The sequence below is a fragment of the Pavona decussata genome, unplaced genomic scaffold, assembly GCF_977016875.1.
Source record: "Pavona decussata unplaced genomic scaffold, jaPavDecu1.1 SCAFFOLD_233, whole genome shotgun sequence".
In the NCBI taxonomy this organism is placed as follows: Eukaryota; Metazoa; Cnidaria; class Anthozoa; order Scleractinia; family Agariciidae; genus Pavona; species Pavona decussata.
In genome coordinates, this window is record NW_028145638.1 from 2,735,001 (window position 1) to 2,754,460 (window position 19,460).

Sequence of the window (19,460 nt, forward strand, 5' to 3'; positions counted from 1 at the left end):
CTATTTTATAATTAGATATATACTTATAATGTCATGAGATGCTTATCAGAGGCAATCTTTACCATTTCAGATCCACTGAAGGATTTGTATTTCAGTTCAGGGTTAAGCAGCTTCGAAATGGCGGTTATTCTGGAGTTGATTTTTAAAATGGTCCTTAAAATGCGGTGAGGGTAAAAGGCGGCATGAGTTTGCGGAATGGCATGTGGCATGACCTGCAGCATGGCATAATTATGCGAAATAGGATACTTGCGGAATGACTTAAACAAATAAATTAACTGCAGAGCGCGTCCTGTTTTCGCGCCAATTTTATATTTTATATGTTGTGGACTCCAAGCTGAATATTTAAATACAACTAGACAACAGAAAGAGGATTAGAAAATACAAGGCTGCGATAAAACATGTCTGATTGCTGGTTAGGAAGAAGTGAGGGTAAAGAAATCTATGAATTTTCGCAGTCAAGGGACTTTGAGTAAATTTAAGTTTCATGTTCGCTTTTCGCCTTGTGACTTCCATGTAATTGACAAGTTCAACTTGCGCACGAAAACATGTAAGGTGAGAAAAAAAAGAACCTATTTTTGCATGAGTTTATTACAAATTTTTTATTCGTTACAATAATTAACTGTTAAATGTTCAGAGCGTCTAATAAAACTATTCTCGGACAAAGCGAAGGCCAAACGCAAATTAAGTTCAACAACAGTTTTATTAAAGAATAGCGAGGAAACTTTCCAGCTTCTCCTAATAAAAGCTTACCTGGTTTGACAGCGAGCTGGAATAACTTACAAATGCAATTTCCAAAAGCAACAAAATTTGTTAGACATTGCATCGACGGATATTTACCCCCTTAAATTCAAAAATTGGCTATATATATTTTGGGATTTGAGACGTATATTAACATGATGAAGGGGACATGTTTTCCAGAAATGGCGACTCACCATCTGCGAACGATCGCACACGTCCGAGAATAGGGACAACCTGCCGAGCCAGTAGGCCCCTCAACGTCTACAATATTTTTCAAAATTACGGAGAAACCTCAGGCGGTCAATCAGCCAATCTTTAGGACGTGTTTAGATATTAAAGGAGGGAACTATATACTAGGAAATTCCCAGCTTGCTCCCGCCCTTCTAAAGTAATTTATTGTGATAAATGCAAAAAGTGTCCGAGAATAGGCTCAATAGGCACATGTACTCATGTTCCTTGAATGTGAGAGCAATAAACAATATTTATCGATTCCTTCACCCTCACTTCTTCCTAACCATCGATCAGACATGTTCTATCCCAGCTGCAGTCTTGTATTTTTTAATCAGCCCATCTGTTGCATTTTCCGCAACATCGAAAAAGCTTGGCGCCCAAAAAACGCACTCTTTAGTTAATTTATTTGTTTAAGTCATTCCGCAAGTATCCTATTTCGCATAATTATGCCATGCCGCAGGTCATGCCACATGTCATTCCGCAAACTCATGCCTCCTTTTACGCTCACAGGTTATAATGTTTTGTGTTGGTTTACCCTTTATTGTTTTCTCGCGTATTCTGCAACATCATGATAAAGCTGCAAGGTTTGCATAAATGGACAAAAAGGCTTTCTAACAACTGAATACTTGTATGTGACTCACTGAATATATTTAATACAAACATTTACGTCCAGATTCCACTTAAAACTGCTTTCTTTTCTTGTATTTAAAACTCATTTTTACACTCACTTGTAACAGTGCTGCGCCACAGTTTGATTTTGCACGTACACTGTGCATTTGCACGATACAGGGTACTTAACCTTCGCAAATTACGACATTTAAAAAAAAACAGTCTAGAAGATTAAGTTCTGCGAATGCTTCAATTAAGAAAACTCTGGAAGGGGGGACCCTTCTGAATTTTTGGTGGGTGTGTTCAGCTCAGGCCAAGTTCCGTTTACAATCAAACCGCGCAATTCGTCGTGTTATATCTGATGAATTCTTGTTAAAAGCCAAACACTATTGTACGCATATAGTCAAGCACTCATTTCCATCTTCGTTGTTATCGATTGTTAGTCTAATCCTTTCTGTGCGTATTCGAGCAAGTGCTGGATTAATTGAAGTACATAAATTTAGCTCAAAGGATTCAAAAACCAAACGCTTTCACACTATCTATTGTTCATCTGCAGTGAGTAAAGTGCCTGTTTATGAAACATGTTCAGAAAATTCTAACAACACGGCACACGGGACGGCACAGCACGGCAATAGCGATAAAATGCGGTTGAGCTGGCATGTTTTTAGAAATTAAACCATCAAATTGATATCTTGTTTCCCAATGAACCTATTTTGCCTTGTGCTCAAGACACTGTCCAACTCTAGTTCATATACACTTTCACTGAAACTCGTGTATGAATCAAACGTGCGAGCACTTGCAAAATGGGCGCGAAAACAGGACGCGCTCTTCAGTTAATTTATTTCTTAGTAACTCATTCCACATACATCATATCTCGCCTAATTATGCAAATTCATTTCTCCTTTTATCCTCACCACGCCGCTGGTCGATATCTTCCAGTCGAGTGACCACAACAGTGCTGAAGAACTACTCAACACAAACACCACGCAAAATAAAAGTCGACTGTCGTTTCGTTTTTCTCTTTTTGCAGCACCAATCACCATGAAGTTGATTTGCTTCTTCCCAACGCTGATTTGCGCTGTCGTCGTGACAGGTGGGAATAAATTAACGAGAAACTTGTAGAATAATTATGATGAGTTAATCAATGAACATCTAATCAGCGATAGACAGCGAGCGAGAAAAACAAGAGAGCGCGTGTGAAAATCGCCAGCCGCGTAAGCGCGCGATTCGTGTATCCACGCGGCATGTTCTCGCTTGTTCTTCTTGCTTGTCTACCCTTTCGGGAAATTGATCGTGGTTTTCAATTCAGTCTGTTTTGCCATTGTAACTGTTTCTCAGCTTTATTACCTTTAATTATAAATTATATTAAATATATACATATATGTATATATGTTTTTTTTTTATTTAAGGCAGTGGAGATGTGTGCTGCGAAGACGGAAAGCTCTGGCTGAAGGCAGATAACGGCAAATATCTGTGTAGAAAAACAATGGTCTTCGAAGACGACGACGAAGGAGGCGATGGATCAGGTGGAGTCTATACAGCCCAAGCTATTGTGCCAGAAGGATCGACACGACAGGCGTCCTGTGAGTTTTTGGTCAACAATCGGGCCGATGGTATTATCTTGCTGCAAGCAAACAACAGCAATTACCTGTGCAGAGAAAAGCATGATCCTTATTTTCAACCTATTGAGGCTAGGTATTCGACGCCACGGAAATCGTGTCATTTTAAAGTCCATAATCAGCCAGATGGCAAAGTTGTATTGCAGGCAGACAACGGAAAGTTTCTGAGCCGCGTTTATCGTGTTAACGACGATTTCAGTGTTAATTTAATTGAGGCTTATAAAGATAATATTGACGTGTCTTGCAAATTCAGCTTTGAACAGGAGTAGAAAGGACACTGAGACCTGTGCTCCGGCTAAGAGATTGCTTTAGCTTTTTTTCTTGTAAGGGACATGTGTTTCAGGATATGTCGGTGAAATAAAAACACAACAATCGGTGCAGAAAAAAACTCTTTTCTCAATTGCAGTGCTAGCGAGGACTTTCTGAGTCTCAATCTCGTACCCAGAGTCTTCGTTATCCAGCTCGTTTCTTTAAGCATGCGCAGTAAGTAACAAAGGCTCGAGGTACGAGTTGCCGTTATACGCATGCGTTGATTTCCCACTCCCCCCTCCCCCACCCCAACAAGGCTTAAAACAGCGAAATCTTCTTCATCAGTTTTTTTGCAGATAACAAGGAAGTGTTAATTATATATTGTAGACATAATAGCTAAGAATTAATAACATGCGGAAGCTTTACGTTGTTCATAATTAGCTATCATTTCTACAATTTATGATTAACACTTCCTTGTTATCTGCTTTATATATCGTCAAAAAATTTTAAACATCCTTGAACTGACGAGGGATACCGAAGTATCCGAAACACGTCTTCTAAACTCAAACGCTGCGTCGTAGTTTTGAAATGTTTAATATTACTATAACTGGTCAACAGAGACCTGGTGCACGAAGCATAATACACGGGGATTTGTGCCTTAATAGTGTTATTTTACAACATGGGAGACAATCGCAGTCTATTTGCCAGCAAAATAGTGTGAACCGGTCGAGGCATGAGCGATTTGATATGGTTTGATTTGGTATGTTGTCATGACATTTGTTCCCCCTTTCCCCCTCCTCCAACACGCATCCCTTGTCATAAACACTTTCCACTGTTAATGCACTATTTACTTTTCATGATAACTTCATAACTGAACTTGAAACGGATGACTTCCAAGTAACTCCCCCTATCGTACTCCCTTTTGCCCTGAAGAGTCAACTTTGTGAACCAGGTTTCTTTGCTCACCGCAATCTCTAGATATCGATACAGTGATGCCGGAAAATCAATTTAAAATGGACTTCCTTGTTTTCGTGGTTCCAACTGACCTCTGATAGCTGTAGCAGTATCTCAGGAAGCAGCTTTTCGTCGGTTTCAGTTATTGCATTCTGCACATATTTTGCCTTATACCTTTAAGCGCCTTATAACATCAGCACTCTCATGTTGATCTCTGACTTTCGACACATTTTTCGCAGCTAATGTTTTTGATTGAGGGATGGATGGTCGGATCGATCAATTTTTTTTAAATTGGTAATTGGCCACCGTAAAGAGATAAAAAAAAAAAACGAGCTCCTTTTTGAGTTCGAACCACTTAAAGCTAAAATTAGGTGTCTTTTTAACAGAACATACCGTTGCTATGGTAACCTATTATGTCAAGAAAATGACCATTAATTGTTTGCCAGTGATTAGACATTTGGTTTTGATAGCATTATTGTGGTATCAACCGATAAAAAGTGGTGGTATTGGTCCGTCAAAGTATAAGTGACTAGTAGTGCTGAAAACTGTTTTGAGCCACTTTATATTGCTGACTAAGGATGCAGATACTTCACAGGTTCAAGGACGTGACTGGAAATAGCCGCGCAAACTTATTTGGTCGCATCTCGAAAGACACCCCATCCAAGCGCAGGTGTGTTTTTTGTTGGAGCTGTAGTCACTGTATATAGTTAAACTGATTTTGCGCGTTCGAGAGCGGTCTGTAAGCGGGGTCCGGATGGAATGCTTAGCCAATCAAGTGCAATGATTTAAGATTCCGGACCGCTGAGAAGCTTTTGTAGTCAGAAAACATAATGCCCGTTACTTTTCTTACTGTTTTAGTTTCTCACGGTTTTTAGCGTTCATACGTGCTTCACGCTTACAGATTCTACACCTCAGTCTCCATGTCAACCGTTCATTAAAGGGGCACTGTCATGGCAATTTCTCCGCTGTATTGTGGACAAACTGCTCAAATGTCTGACAAAGAAGCTTTACTCTAACACAAAATTTCTCTTAGAGCACTAGGAGAAAATTATTGATTAATTTCTTCAAGGAAGAACAAACTCGAATCAGTTTTTAGCGATTTCTCGAGGACGCACTTAAAGTTGCGATCCATTCCCATTCAAGCCATCCACAGCCAAAAATAATTCATATTGTTTAATCCGTGCACTGCTAGGGTAATTTTTCACAAAGCTGGACTTTATATTAATGTATCCATCGCTGCATATATGGTTTTGGTTATTCAAAGTTACACTAAAAGTAGGTGGCATTGCCCAAGAGCTGTTTAAACCTTAAACGTGCCCGATTTACATTACAAGTTGATCACGAGGTCACAAGAACAAAGGGAAATGGAAAAAAAAAAAGATGAAGCTTGTTTTTTTAATTATCTTCACAACTAGTACCATATGCAGTACATTTTACTTTGTAATGTGTGGACTACGGAGATGATAAATTTTAAACGGCATGTTGACATAGGGGTTAAACGTAGGATTAATGTCACATTCAACCATCAAAGCTACACTCCAGATTAAGACCCTCTCTTTGTCAGTCCAGCTATTTTGAATTAGCGAATCTACAAAACGTGGGAGCTTTTGAAAATGGAGTGACAGCTTTTAAGGGGCTGTAAGGCCTATATTTAGAAATCACTTTAAAAAGATAAAAGAAATATATTGTAGTTAAAGGAAACGTCAAAATCATGACTCAGTTTGTTTACCCGGCGTGACTTGGTAAAATTATTCCACTAGTGTTTTTCAAAAACGCAAATAATTTGTCATCAGTGCCTTTGGCTACGGATAGCCAAGATGGAAATCACGGAAACAACTTGACAAAGTTGGATAGATTTTTCAAGTTCTGCCCGCATTTCGAGGAGAAATTGGTAGAAACTGATTGTACGTGGTTTGCGGTGGTTCTGCATTTGAAGAAAAACACTTGAATTGATACAGCCATCCTCGTTGTGCTCCGAGAACTTTCCTTACACGAGAAAAATTACTTAACAATTATTAAGTATTGGACAAAAAATTATGCAAATCTCCAAGAAGGCACCTTTTATGACCCATAGCAAAACAACATGATCTCAAAGTCCTTAGTCTTTAACTTTCCTTTGAAGAGGAAGCGCTACAATTAACAATATTCAGTTTGCAGAAACATCCAGAATGGCAGCCGTCAATGCAACTTTCCTTCATAAAATTGGAGCATCGGGTGAAAATAATTTCCAAAAGAAAAACATCCTAATAAACTAACTTTTGATTTTCCAAAGTATTAGAAATAACCAACACAACATATTATAAGAAATTTTCGTGACAACAGGATTTCTCGATTTTGCAAGGCAAGAGAAGACAATATCTTGCAACAGCAGATTTTCGCGAACTGTGTAATTGTAGAAGCCTTATATCTCATAATAAGCGACTTTATTTGGGGGATAAAGTTTTCAAGATTTTAAACTAAAAACATCGCGAAGAACGTGTAAGTTTACTATCGCGATTCCTGTTAGATGGCTTGCTGACCGGATAACCTTCAGACCTTCATAAGCGTGGGTGGTCTAATGTTGTTTACAAAATCATGCAAAACCATTTTTTTTTTTTTATTTCGAGAGAGAGTGAGAGAAAATTATACATCCCTTTTGAGTTACAGAAAGTCAAAATTACACCTTCTATCGAAAAATGTTCGTCACTGTTGAGATCTTGCTTACTATGGGGATGTTTCACAGTAGAAAGCTTTTGTTAGGGTACCAAATATATGTAGAAGACATCTTTGTTCGCTTGTCACTTGATTTTTCGCGTAGGCGTTCTGATACTTCATGAAAGCTTATGAAGCCAGATTGGATCGGAGTCCTTCTCATGCCACAAACGCATGCTACGACAAACTGAAATATTTATGTCCATTGTATCGAAGACCATACTGGATGAGTTCTCCCTCACGGCAACCCATTTTACCAGATTTCAGTAAAGTTGCGAATGAAACATGGTATAGAGCGTATTCCGTGTCTTTATTCAAACTCTCAGTTGGGATTCACAAGGGAGCAGGCGCCTTTTAACTCATGTCTCGCTGAAACACGTACACGTAAATCAAAACTTGCCTCGTAAGAGGTAAAAACCCCTGCAATACTATCATTCCTCACCATTCATTCATAAAACTCACAGTTCTTGCAGCTTTTTTTAAAACCTTCGGAATTTGTATCATGAGAGTTCACCTAGCTCTTATAAGGGCACTTCGCGTGGAACCGCCTTTTAATTCCGTTGAATCCGTTTGACGGCACTAAATAATCAACTAGCACTTCTATTTTTGTCAAACTCGTGCTCTGAGGCAACTGAACATAATGTGCCCATACCGGTCCTTCCTAGGCGATGACCAAACTCGTTTGTGCACTGATGTATTCTGTGACAATCGATTTATTGCACTCCATCTCACACCACCTTCTGTCAACTTCCAGTATTAGATCCGAAGTAGACTCGGGCAAGCATATTACGCGAATACGCATAAACTAGGCAAAGCATTTCCAAGGCCCATGTCGATGTCGGAAACGACAGTGACGCAAGTATTATTTTAAAACGTCAACTTTTAAAGAGGAACAAACAATCTTTAGCCTTGCCTTGTTTCTATTGGGGATCACTGCGACATTTATAGGAATCAGCGTAAGGGACTGGCAAGGAAGCTAGGAACTGACTTTTTGCCGCATGGTTGGCCTGTGCTTATCACTGCAGTGACATTTATAAGAATCCAGTGAGGCCGAGGAAACCTTTTGCCGGATAACAACCCTGTTTCTATACCCGGTTTATGCTTGCTTCAAACCCCGTCGTTGGCAACGAGAAACACGTTTCAAAAGTATCAGTGAAAGCAAAAACTTCAAACATCACTACCGGTCTGCACTTCAGTGTTGCTGGCCAAAAGAGTTTTTATAATCATTTCTTCTCGTTGTACATGTGAATACCTCTTTTGCAAAAAATTCATGTACCCTGATAAGTTATTCACAATCGAAATTATAATAAAACACGAGATTTTCCTTACAATTCTGTCTTAATTCTACTGATAAATAGCTCTTTAAATAATTGTTGTCCATGACGACTAACTGAAGCCAACTGCACTGACAAATCGCAAGGTTGTTCCGTGATTAATCACGAGTCATCCGTGTAAACCAGTTTCATTCGCAACAATTTATAGGTCTTTACGCTTGAGACTCTCTTATCTGTTATCCACCCTTTATCGCGTAAAATCGCACTTATTTTGACATTTCAATATGATGGCTTTTATCAGGGTTTTATCTAAATATTTGACTCATTTTGGCAAAAGAAATAAAGGAGCCATGTTTACATTTGAATATTACGAGCTATCACGTTTAACACATCGACGTCTGCTCACATATTATTTTAAAAATTTTCCCGTGTTTATCACCGAGCGAACGTCGTCCTTGTAATATTGTTTTCATTTAACACGCAATAATTCTCGCAGGATTTACAATTAAGGCTTCAGTTGGCTTTATAAAGAAATTACTGTCACTTAAAATTCTGTGCACGGATTCACTCACTCGACAATTTTCGTAATAAACGCAACGATTTATTTTGTCGAAATGATCACAAACATACGTGGTCCATCAATACATTCTTGTCTTTCAGATGAGTTGCCCCAGTGAAGACGTGAAACAATATAAATAGAGGCAGATTTTGATTAACCGTTGCGAACATTTCAGGAACCTTCAATTGTTGAGAATAACATTACAAGTCCATTCCTTGGGTTTTCGCCACGCTATATAGTGGACTATTCAGTTCAGAAGAGGTTTTAATACCGAAAATGACCGCATATTCAACCACGATCGCTTGTTGGTACTGGAAGAAAAGTAAATGGTCGGTCTAGGGCACTTAAAACACACTGACAATTTCGAACTGGTGATCCGAACGAAAAGCAGACGCCTTGCTTTCCTGAACACAAAGACGTCGACCAGTTTAGAGTTTATCAGATCATGTTCTGCCCTGACGATTCGAATTGTAAGGACTCAATTCGATATTCCGGCCATTGAACAAACTGCGCCAAAATTTTACCAATAAAACACACGATATGACAAGTACATGCAAACTATAATATTTATTGTAACCTTTACAATGTTATTTTTCTCTCTCTCTGTACATAATTTCAACTCAATGGCCGCTTTAGGCCTACATATGGAGCCCACAGATGAAGGCAGGTTATTTTAATTTACTCGCCAACTGAAATATTCAATAACAAAAAACGTAGCGAATAATGGATAGATGACTTATCTGAGAACTGCATGAAAATAGGGGATTAAGGGCATTCTAGAAATAACTAAACAGTCCTCAATTTACATTTCGGTATCGCATCATGAATGACGCTCTATTACTTTGCGCTAAGTTCGCTGGTTTATAGTCAATGTTGGAAATTTACCAATATTCTAGAGCGATCTTCACAAGGCTCTTATTCATCGACTTTTTATAAACATATATGTCGCCTTCGCAGTGTTACATTCAATAGCGACATTTTTGTTTTGCTTTCAGAATCAGTGTTTTTATATCAGTAGTGTTTTCTAGCTGTACCGAGTTTTCTTTAAGCCAATATCGGCGCCGAGAACACTCGAGTTTGGTCACAGTTCGAATCCGTCGTAATTATCTTTCTTTATCAACAGCGGGACACAATTTTAATACTGGTTTTGTCACATATCTGCAACTTAAACAGTCCCTTAGCCTGGAGCAAGTCACGACTAAAATAAAACTCGATTTGACCGGACTTTGACCAACTAGCTCGCGTTGTTCAAGACGCAGACGAAGGCATGTTATGAAAAGGCGACCCTTTGTCTTTGATTACCGTGCAGATGAGATCCTTGTCTTACTATAGCAAGATCTAATTGGAACTACGAACGAAATTTTCAACAACTGAAAGCCAACGCAACCGCCAAACGATACCGCGATTGTAAGCTACAACGTGACGAGTCCATTTCGGGCTTTTCACGCAATGTCAATTGATCTTATGAAGATCTCGCAAATTTTTGTGTCTTCCACTCTCAATCAAACTGAAAGCTTCGTCAAAAAGTAAAACCGCTCTCTTCTACGAAGGCGCTTAAACCCAAGCTAGGCATCTTTCAGACACTGTTCAGAGGGCATAACGTCAGCTGTAACGTTAGTGAATACTATTGACAATAACCTCGTCTCTGTTTTTAAACATTGACCCAAACGGCCGAAGTTCTCTCACAGGTACAGGAAGCCGGATAGACCTCGAAGTTTTCTCATTTTTACCGTTGCCGAAAGAAACCTTTATCGGTTAGACACTCTTTGACGGTGACAGTAACAAAGTTAGATGTTACATCAGTGATGAAGATCTGATCTATCAGGGGTTTTCGCCAACACTTACTGCTATCATGAGCGGGCAAATGACGCTCTTCAGAACTCGGACAAGGGCAACAAGGGGGTGACGACACCGTCATCTCAGAAACTAACGTCTCTCCATTTCTCCGAGCTTTATTTGGCAACGGGTTGCTTCCAAACGATGTGTCGTAGCCATTGACGGTTGAAAAAGCTTGATTCTCGCTCCCGTTGCTGCGAAACAAGCTTTTCCCAGACGCAAACACGTTTTCGTGTGTGCTCTTGCCTATATCCAGGACTGGGCAAGTTTTGATAAGTTTCTCTCCGTAGTTCACTGTTTTTTGTTTCAACTCTCCGTTTGTGCAAGTTTTAGACCCGTTAAAGCCTTCACGGCGTGTCTGAGAGGCAGACATTTGGATTTCGTGTTGTGCTGACTCGAGATAAACCTTATCAGGCGCTTTGACGGTCTCGCGGACTTGACAAGCTTTTCCGGATGTGCTTGTGCACCTCCCGGGTGAAGCATATTCCTGACCCGCGTTTAATCCTTCCGAATTGATCTTTAATTTCGTCTCCTGAGGACTATGAACGCCGTTGGGGAAATCCTCTCTTCTTTCGCTCGATACCAACATTTGCGGCAGATCCAAGCTTGAAACCTTGGGCTGTTTTTCTGAGTAGCTTCTCGCCTCAACGGTTCTCGTGAGTGGTGTCATTTTGTGGTTTGCCAAAGGTCTTCCCTCCACAAAGCCATCATCCAGGCCTGAGAAATTGTACTCGGCGCCGACGGCTTCCAAGTTTGGACCTGGGCCATTGCCGTTGATCTCAACTTCGTTTGTAGAAGCATCGTCTCCTCCAAAACTAGAATCACTGCTTTCACTTTCGTGGCTGTTACGACCATCCTCGTCTTCAACGCCATCCCAGTTGAATGCATTCGAGTCGTTTGATGCAAAATGGGGACTCTGCAATTATATACAAATAACGCACAAATAAATAGGACTTTACGCGCAACTGTGACAAGGGAAATTTAGCTAAACTTGGCCGTGATATCAATTAAGAAAAATTTTTGACGATCATAATGTTTCGTCAGATAAATGTTTGTGTTATTTACTTGCAATATCTCTTCATTAGAAACATCAAAATACGAACCGTTTCAATTCTGGGCTTTTTAGCAGTAGTTGCAATTCCTCTCTGCCAACGTGAGCGCTTTCCTCTTCGTCTTCGGCTGAAATTTCAAACGAGACAGATTGACAACTGAGCACGACAATGGCAAGAGAACTTTTATACAGTATAATTAAATGGAAAACTCCAAAATTACGACATACGTATTTTAACGCTTTGAAATTTACCTGTTTTCGTAGGCCAAAAGCAGTCGACCGTCAAGTATATTATCGGCCGGTTCCCAGGTGTTGTGTCTGTAAAATCGATAACATATTCTAATCAACCTAAAGCGGCAAAATAATTTTCCCTTCGACGAAAAATTGCACTTACTTCGGTGACCAACCTTTCCACTTCACCAAATACTCGATCTTTCCCTGTCAAAGACACGGAGAGAAATTCACATTTAGGAAGCACTTCGCAAGCAAAACACTGCCACAGCGATAACAAGCTCGACAAGCGAATAATCTTACTTTTCGCGTTCGCTTCTTTAGGATACATTCGGCGGCGAAAATGCCGTCAACTGGCGGTGCATTGTCGTTATTTTCAAGCGCGCCTGTGTCAGCCATATCTTCATACACGTTCATCGTCTAGCTCGGCTGGAAATTCAATATTTACTTGGCCCGAGGGAATTCGAATTTCATTCATTGTCTATCCCGTAATATTAACCAAAACAAAAACCGGATTACGTCATTTGGCGGGGGACTAGAAAACCGGCTGTTGGTTCGCTTTTATCACTTCCTTGGTGTAATTTTTCTGTAATTGGCCTTTTGCACTCTGTTCAAAGGCGTCCAATTATTCGGTGTAAATAAACACCCCGCAAGGAAAATAGCGATTTGGGTTGAAGATTTTCTTCCAACCTTCGCCAACGCATTCACTGTGTCTGGGTGACGTCACAGACGCAAGTTCAAACAAGATGAAACTTCGCCTTTTCTTCTTTATGAAATACTTTACGTCACTTACACGTCGGAGCTAAAAGCGTGGTTTAAGCAACTGAGATATGAGATTAAAATAGATGAAAACAGCAACGTTGCAAATACTGATTCAACGGCTGACACAGCAAATTTTCAAGTTGACTCAACCCCCCAGTTTTAGCTGAACAATGCAAATTTGACATATTACCAGTTGGACCTGTACTCGTACGTGCAACTTTTAGTTTCGAGTAACTATTTCCGATTTTTCTAGGAACATATTATTGCAGAAGCGAAGAAGATGTGCGATTGTTGTGTTATTAAAAATATATATAGTATACATGGCAATTCGCAATTTCTTTTTCTGAACGGTATGACGACCGTACGCCACAAAAAGATAACTTTACTATAAAAACTTCCGTGCACTCATGATGCCGGTCATGAAGATTAATAAAATAAAAAAAAAACCGTGTACATACAAAAGTTCAATGGTCATTTTTCATGTTTGGAAGGCCACAACTCAGCAAGAAACTGAGGAATTGAACGTGGAAATTTTGGCGAAAACCTTAATATGTCGTTTTCCTGTTTTGCTGTTACTGGTCTGCCGAGTTGTATTTAGTGCTTAAAAAGATTATAGCAGAACGGAACTCACCCGATTCTCAGAGGTTTTGTACAAGCTGCTATTCCTAAATTCCTACCTGGCATTTGTTCAATCGTCGAGACCCAAAACGACGTTTTCATCAGTCTCGATCCCAAAAACAAGCCATTGTTGCTATGTTCAGTATGTTACCACTGGAAAGGTTGACAGAGGCGAAACTTCCCGACCAAGGAAACTATAGTTTCCATGACATTTCAATCGGAATACATGCGGTAGATAACACCGGTTTGACCTTACGATGGAGCAGATATTTACCTCGAAAATATCTGTTCTCCCGCCTCGTACATATGACAACCAACACTGGCATCGCTTTATGAAATTTTTGCCGGCGATTATTTAACAGTACATGACAAAAACTGACTTATCTTTTTTACCAATCTTCTAAAAGAAAACTTGGCAAGGGAGGTCGTGTTTTACAAAATATAGCAGAGGAAGGAAATAAGCTCCAAAATCTATCACAGTAAAAGAATACCTGTCAAGTTATTTTAAGCTCCTTGAAAGACCAAAATAAGCGCTTTTGTTGAATTCTCATCCATTTGTGACTATCAAGACCCCCTATCAAGAAACCAAAATTTTAAAAAAATGGCAAGAGGTTTCATTCTCGAATGAAACTTTGCTCGGATCGTTGAACTGAAATGGTTAATCATTTATTTTCTCTTATTTTATTTATTTATTTAGTTGTTTACATATTTGCTGGTTGTTTGGTTTATCCTTATGAAAGCCTGCTTAGTAATGCGTTTCACTGCCAGCTAACTGAAGCGTATTGAAGACGTGTTTTATCACAAAATAAGACTTCCATGATCGCTGAACAGATCTTTCAGTCTTAACTGCATGGTGTTGACTTGTTCCACGAAGCACCGAATGTCTTCAACAACAAATATTCCTCGCCCGGGACGAGGTGTACCTCTTTTCAGATAAGCTACGTAGGTATGGCTTTTACGCTGTTGGTTTTAGTATGTGCCGTGGTAGATTATGAAGTACTGGTCTGAACTAGATGAGTCCAAGAGTATGTATTCATTGCTAGCGTTAACGTTTGAGGCTCGAAAATGATAGAGATTACAGTAAAAGAGTCTGCGTTACCGTCCGAAAGAGGTTCCAGGTTTCAAGCTTTACCAACCCACCGATGCATTTTCACCTACCCAGTAAATTTTATTTTGAAACCCCCATGTTTCATAACTAAGAACGACGACTTTATCAACACTACAGACAAGCACGAAGTGAAACACACGAAAATTTTTCACTATCGATCACGATGCGTGAAAAGATCAGAGGCACCCAAAGTTTCATTTCGGTGGAAATCTGTTCAGGAGGCCTTACCGTTATTTCCTCAGAAATATAACGCATGTAGATGTAAAGGAAATCTGAAGTTTTCTCCAGAAAAATGTTAGCCCAAGATTTCGTAATACTGAAAAACTAATTCCTTTCGTTTTCGAAGGAGTAAAATATGTCGTTCAACGTGAAAGAAAGGTCAGCTAGCATTTTTGTAAAGCTAAGAACATCTTGTAAATTCGGGAAATGAAATTCCATTTCCTAAAACTTCCTGTACTGACTTTTAAAGATTTTCAGCTGAAAACATCTAAACAGATCAAACTATATTAAGTTATACAAATATGTCTTTAAAAAGACACAGAACGATCGGGGAACAGGAGATAATATTTTTAGTATTTTGCTTAAATGTTCTCGTTGGGTGCTTCTGAAATATAGATTTTTCTCTCGATTTAATCTTTGTCAGTGTTAAAAGAGATCGAGGAAGTCCACTGCTTCCCAATGCTTCGTATCTGGACCCTCCAAACTAAGGCTATACTACACAATATTCTGCCATTTGCCCTTAAAACTTTTATTAATCAGTCAATTCATATTATTTGAATTCCTCTCCAGATATTTAAGGCTGTCGGCTGTGAATCGAGTTGCGCAAACAATCTATTCTAGGCGAAGGGAAGGTGGCGCACGTACTGCAATCACGAGATAAATCTACGAGGCCAAGGTTATCAGTCGATCAATGTACTGAAAGTTATCAGTGAAGGGTCAAAGAAAAAGTGAAAGTTTAAATCGAAACGACTAGGAGAAATTTTTTCCCATACTATAGCTCATCTTCTTGGCAGTATATTGAAAACTTCATGCAGAGTCATCATGACAACTCCAATCCAGATAGCTATGGGGATGAATTAAATATACTCGCCGACAATAGTTGCTATATTTGTTAAACGTGCTTCTCTTTGAAGATTTCCTCGCTTTTGTTATTAAATTCAACCCACGTCTCAAAAAGATAAAGTAAAGTTGCCCACACTCTTCATTAAACGTTCGAATCAACGAAACGTATTTCTTGTATACTGACATAGAACATAAAATTAAATTTCAACTCGAACAGACGGCAAAAAATCGCCCTCAGAATTTTTATCCATATCGAATAATTTTAGAGAATTCTTCATATTCCTTGTTTAATAATTTGTCGATGGTAGCTAAATTTAACTTGGAAAGTTTTAAAAAAAGGAGTTAAAACAAAACGTGCCGCCAAAGTTACTATACAATGCCTTTTATGGTAACGTGGGGAAATCTAATTTCCTATGACAGCAACAACGAGATATAAATAGACAACTAAATAATTAGCGCTATTCCAAAGTTCACTTGGCAACGACGGTATAAATCCTATTTATTAATTTTAGGAAAAAATATATTGCCAGGAAGCCAAAATGTATCGAACCTGTGCTCAAATTAATTACCCACTGGCCAGCGAGTTCTTTTTACTCCACAATATTAAACGCAAACAGTGACAACGGACTTTCCTTTCATCAAAAAAGTTTTTTTGCCGGAATTTGATCAGGTGGCCAATTTGGCCATATAACATCGGGAAAAACGTGACATGAAGCACGACAGATATACGGGAATCTGGTGGATGGGGTATAATTTCCGTCATAAATGATTTCTAAAAGACGCTAATTCTTGGTCTCCAAACAACAGCTGTCACAGAGGAAGACGATGTTGCCATATTTCCAAATTAAGTCGACTTTCATTAAATTTCTGCGTGGGCTTAGTTGTCGCCATTTTCCTCATCATAAAAAGGTTCAAAATTTATAAAATTAAACTCACGAATCGACGTTTGCTAGCGGAGTCACAAATACCACTTTTCATCACGAGCTGGCTTCCACTTTGAAAAATAATACTTTAATACGACGCGAAATACCAGCAGTGTTTGTGTAAGGGAAAACTCAAAATCACTTGTTCTTGAGTAGGAACTTAGAAAACGTTAAAACACAAGGGGTCTACCTAAGATGGGCCTGGAGTTTTGATTGGATCAGTTGAGATCAGTGGGAAGCGCATGTAAACACGTTTTTCGTTTTTGCATATACACTTTCAGTTGTCGTAATTAAACTCTGTAAAATTCCTTGGAATGTCAGAAAGTGAAATCAGTGTTTTACCTGTGATCAGAATTTCCCGATTTTTTCAGAAATCGGTTATTTTAGATCAGATTTAGTTTATTTATTTACTTTGCTTTTTATTCTTTTGCTCCATTTCCAAAACCGCTGATTTTTTCGAAAAAGGTCATACGAGTGTGATTAGGTTATTACTGCATAAGTTTTCACCTGACAATAAAACTGTCACATTTTGGACATAAATTGAATATTTATACTTTTCGATCATTTTACCGTTATTCTTCGAACATCGCGAAGGTTAAACCAGCCAATAGAGCCGGCAATTTTCGCCAACACTAAGCTTACAAAAATGGAAAGCACAGTTAGGCAATCAGCTCTCTCCTTTTCTAAAGTAATTGTCAGTAACTTTTGCTGTATATAAACTGAAAAGGTTTTACCGACAAAATATTTGAAACACGCGACTTGAGCGCGCGTTCTCATCAAGCTAAAAGACCTGAGTCCTTCTTAGCGAAATGTATTTTTAATGCCACGTGTTTTGAGTTATCTAAGGCATCGATTCGTGCCACGTTCGTTATCCCCAATTCAACATGGCGGCCGGTTAAAAGTGCACTGAAAATGGCTTTAGGTTCTAACGACAGAAACAGACCGTTGTTCAAATTCAGCTCATATTTATCCCCTTTATAAAGGTCGATCAGTGCATTCAAGTATGAAATTTGAAAGTAGATTTAAAAAAATAAGAAACAGAAAATACTTTCCCCGGATGTCATAAATTAATTTTATCACTATTTTATGCCGGTGCAGGTGCATGACTTCTGCCGTGTCGAATTTTAATTCAGTTACGATCGACACGGCAGAAGTTCGACGTCCGCTGAATCGTTCGTCAAATTTTTGCCCGCAAGTCCGACAGGTTGTGTCGCATTACCCAAAAAAAGTGAGGCACCGATTCAAAAACGTCGAATTTCTGCCGTGTCGAATCCGGCAAATGCGTACATGTGTATTAGTTTCATGCCAAAGTTTCAACACGGCGTCCTGGCAAAGACCCAATTTGTTCGAAGTGCAATTATATCCGGCGTCTGAATCAACAGTCGAAATATTACCGAATTTCTAACGAGTTCAGTTAAATTTACTAAATTCGATACGGGCCTTAACCGAAGCAAGCCCGACCTAAACCTATACCGTAAACTGAACTGGAATACTTAGAGCGGTTGTTAAAAGTCATATTTAACACGAGTGCTTTAAGGTAGCAGTTATAAGTAAGTTTTCTTCTCAACGTTGATAGAGATATTTTCATCAACTGAACTAGCTGCGTTGTTCATTTTCACCAGCGTTTTCTCTCGATTTTAGCTGTGATCTCCATCCTCCCATTATATATAACGTAATGTTAATCAATAATTCTTTTTCTACGATCTAAGTCTACTTTTCTAAATTTTTTTTTCGATTCATTTTATTAAAAGTTCGTAAAATTATTGCTATATGTTTTCCATTTTTGCCTTATGAGCAGTGTGAGTTATAATAACAGCAACTCCAGTTCAAAAAATCAAGTTTTTTTTCACACCATTTCCAACTATTTATAAGAGAAGCAAGGAAGTATTACAAGTATTAAACGTTAGGAGATAAATATCCTGCTTGATCAGTTAGAAAACGCTGCTGCAGAACTGCTAAGTAAATGTATGCATGCGTTAAGTCCGAGTTGCGTCCATGAAAGACCAAAAAATAAGAAATAAGGAACAGCGAGACCTAAACTTTTTTCATATTTTAATTTTTCCATTATTTATATTGCGGAGGAGGAGTTGTCGATTTCCTGCGTGGAGGCAATAAGACTGATAGGAAACTGGCACAATGACACTGACAATGAGTCTTTTTAAGTTCACTGTTATCTATGTGTAGACTATAGATATATACGTAGAATGTCGGTACAACATCAGTCTACTGACCGGCCGGTCAAACTGAACCTGTTTGTCGATTCCGTCAGTTAAGATGTTAATTTTAAAAGACAGGAAGGTAATACCAATAACATCCGAGTGGGTGCTCAGCAAACCAGGGTGGCGACGACGGAGGCAACAGAAAATTACAATCACGAGTGAACCTGCCTCTCGCGGATTTTCTGCCTAGCTTTTGCTGTTATTGTTTGTGAAAGTTTTTCACATGAATCTATTCCAATTGAGTAAATGAAAAGGAATCGGTCTTTGACAGGCAGGACAGGAGTCAACTATAATCGTGGACATTCCCTCCACGGCAACTGAGGAGTTAGAGCAGTACAGCCACTTAGATTCTCATGCGCCATGTTATTAGTTCATAGAACTTCCCAGTCTATTTCCTGGTTAACTCCAAAACATATTCAGACATGAAAAAGAAAATTACTCCTCCTAAAAATAAGGCTAACGTTTGTCAAATGAGAATAAACGGAGGGTTTTAAAACCTTTGTACTGTACACCACAGATAGAACAGAAAGAAAGTTAACCGTCACTTGTCCACATATAGCAGAACTCCGGAGTAAAAAACGGTTTCTGTCCGGTCGTAGTATATATGTGCTTATACCGCGTTATACATTGAAACCATTGTAAGGTAAATCCCTCTTTCATCTCTCTATCATAACATTCTGGACAGCTTACATTCTGCATACATTCTGTTGCATACAGATTGTTATG

General features: G+C 39.0%; 2 protein-coding genes across 2 annotated transcripts in view; one reads left to right on the forward strand and one right to left on the reverse strand.

Moving 5' to 3' along the window:
* The window catches only part of LOC146458389 (uncharacterized), a 20,195-nt gene extending 16,640 nt beyond the window's left edge, over window positions 1–3,555 (forward strand). Inside the window, exons 2-3 of the mRNA XM_085090691.1 lie at window positions 2,609–2,671; window positions 2,988–3,555. Of these exons, the coding sequence (XP_084946817.1) occupies window positions 2,620–2,671; window positions 2,988–3,466 (531 nt within the window). The 5' untranslated portion in view covers window positions 2,609–2,619 and the 3' untranslated portion in view covers window positions 3,467–3,555. The remainder of the gene's footprint in view (window positions 1–2,608; window positions 2,672–2,987) is intronic.
* A 5,917-nt stretch (window positions 3,556–9,472) lies between these two features.
* Window positions 9,473–12,595, reverse strand: LOC146458390 (uncharacterized). The gene is made up of 5 exons (XM_085090756.1): window positions 12,346–12,595; window positions 12,206–12,249; window positions 12,064–12,129; window positions 11,864–11,939; window positions 9,473–11,676 (listed from the first exon to the last, which is right to left on the reverse strand). Exons 1-5 carry the CDS (start codon window positions 12,457–12,459, stop codon window positions 10,651–10,653), a joined length of 1,326 nt encoding a protein of 441 aa, XP_084946882.1. The 5' UTR covers window positions 12,460–12,595; the 3' UTR covers window positions 9,473–10,650.
* Window positions 12,596–19,460: the final 6,865 nt, after the last annotated feature.

What these genes read in the sequence shown, in the direction of transcription:
- LOC146458390 (XM_085090756.1), bottom strand. Translation starts at nt 12,459, where the DNA reads ATGAACGTGTATGAAGATATGGCTGACACAGGCGCGCTTGAAAATAAC. An exon ending in TAAAGAAGCGAACGCGAAAA is followed by an intron (nt 12,250 to 12,345) that starts GTAAGATTATTC and finishes TGTCTTTGACAG; the next exon opens with GGAAAGATCGAGTATTTGGT. An exon ending in AAAAGCCCAGAATTGAAACG is followed by an intron (nt 11,677 to 11,863) that starts GTTCGTATTTTG and finishes ATATAATTGCAG; the next exon opens with AGTCCCCATTTTGCATCAAA.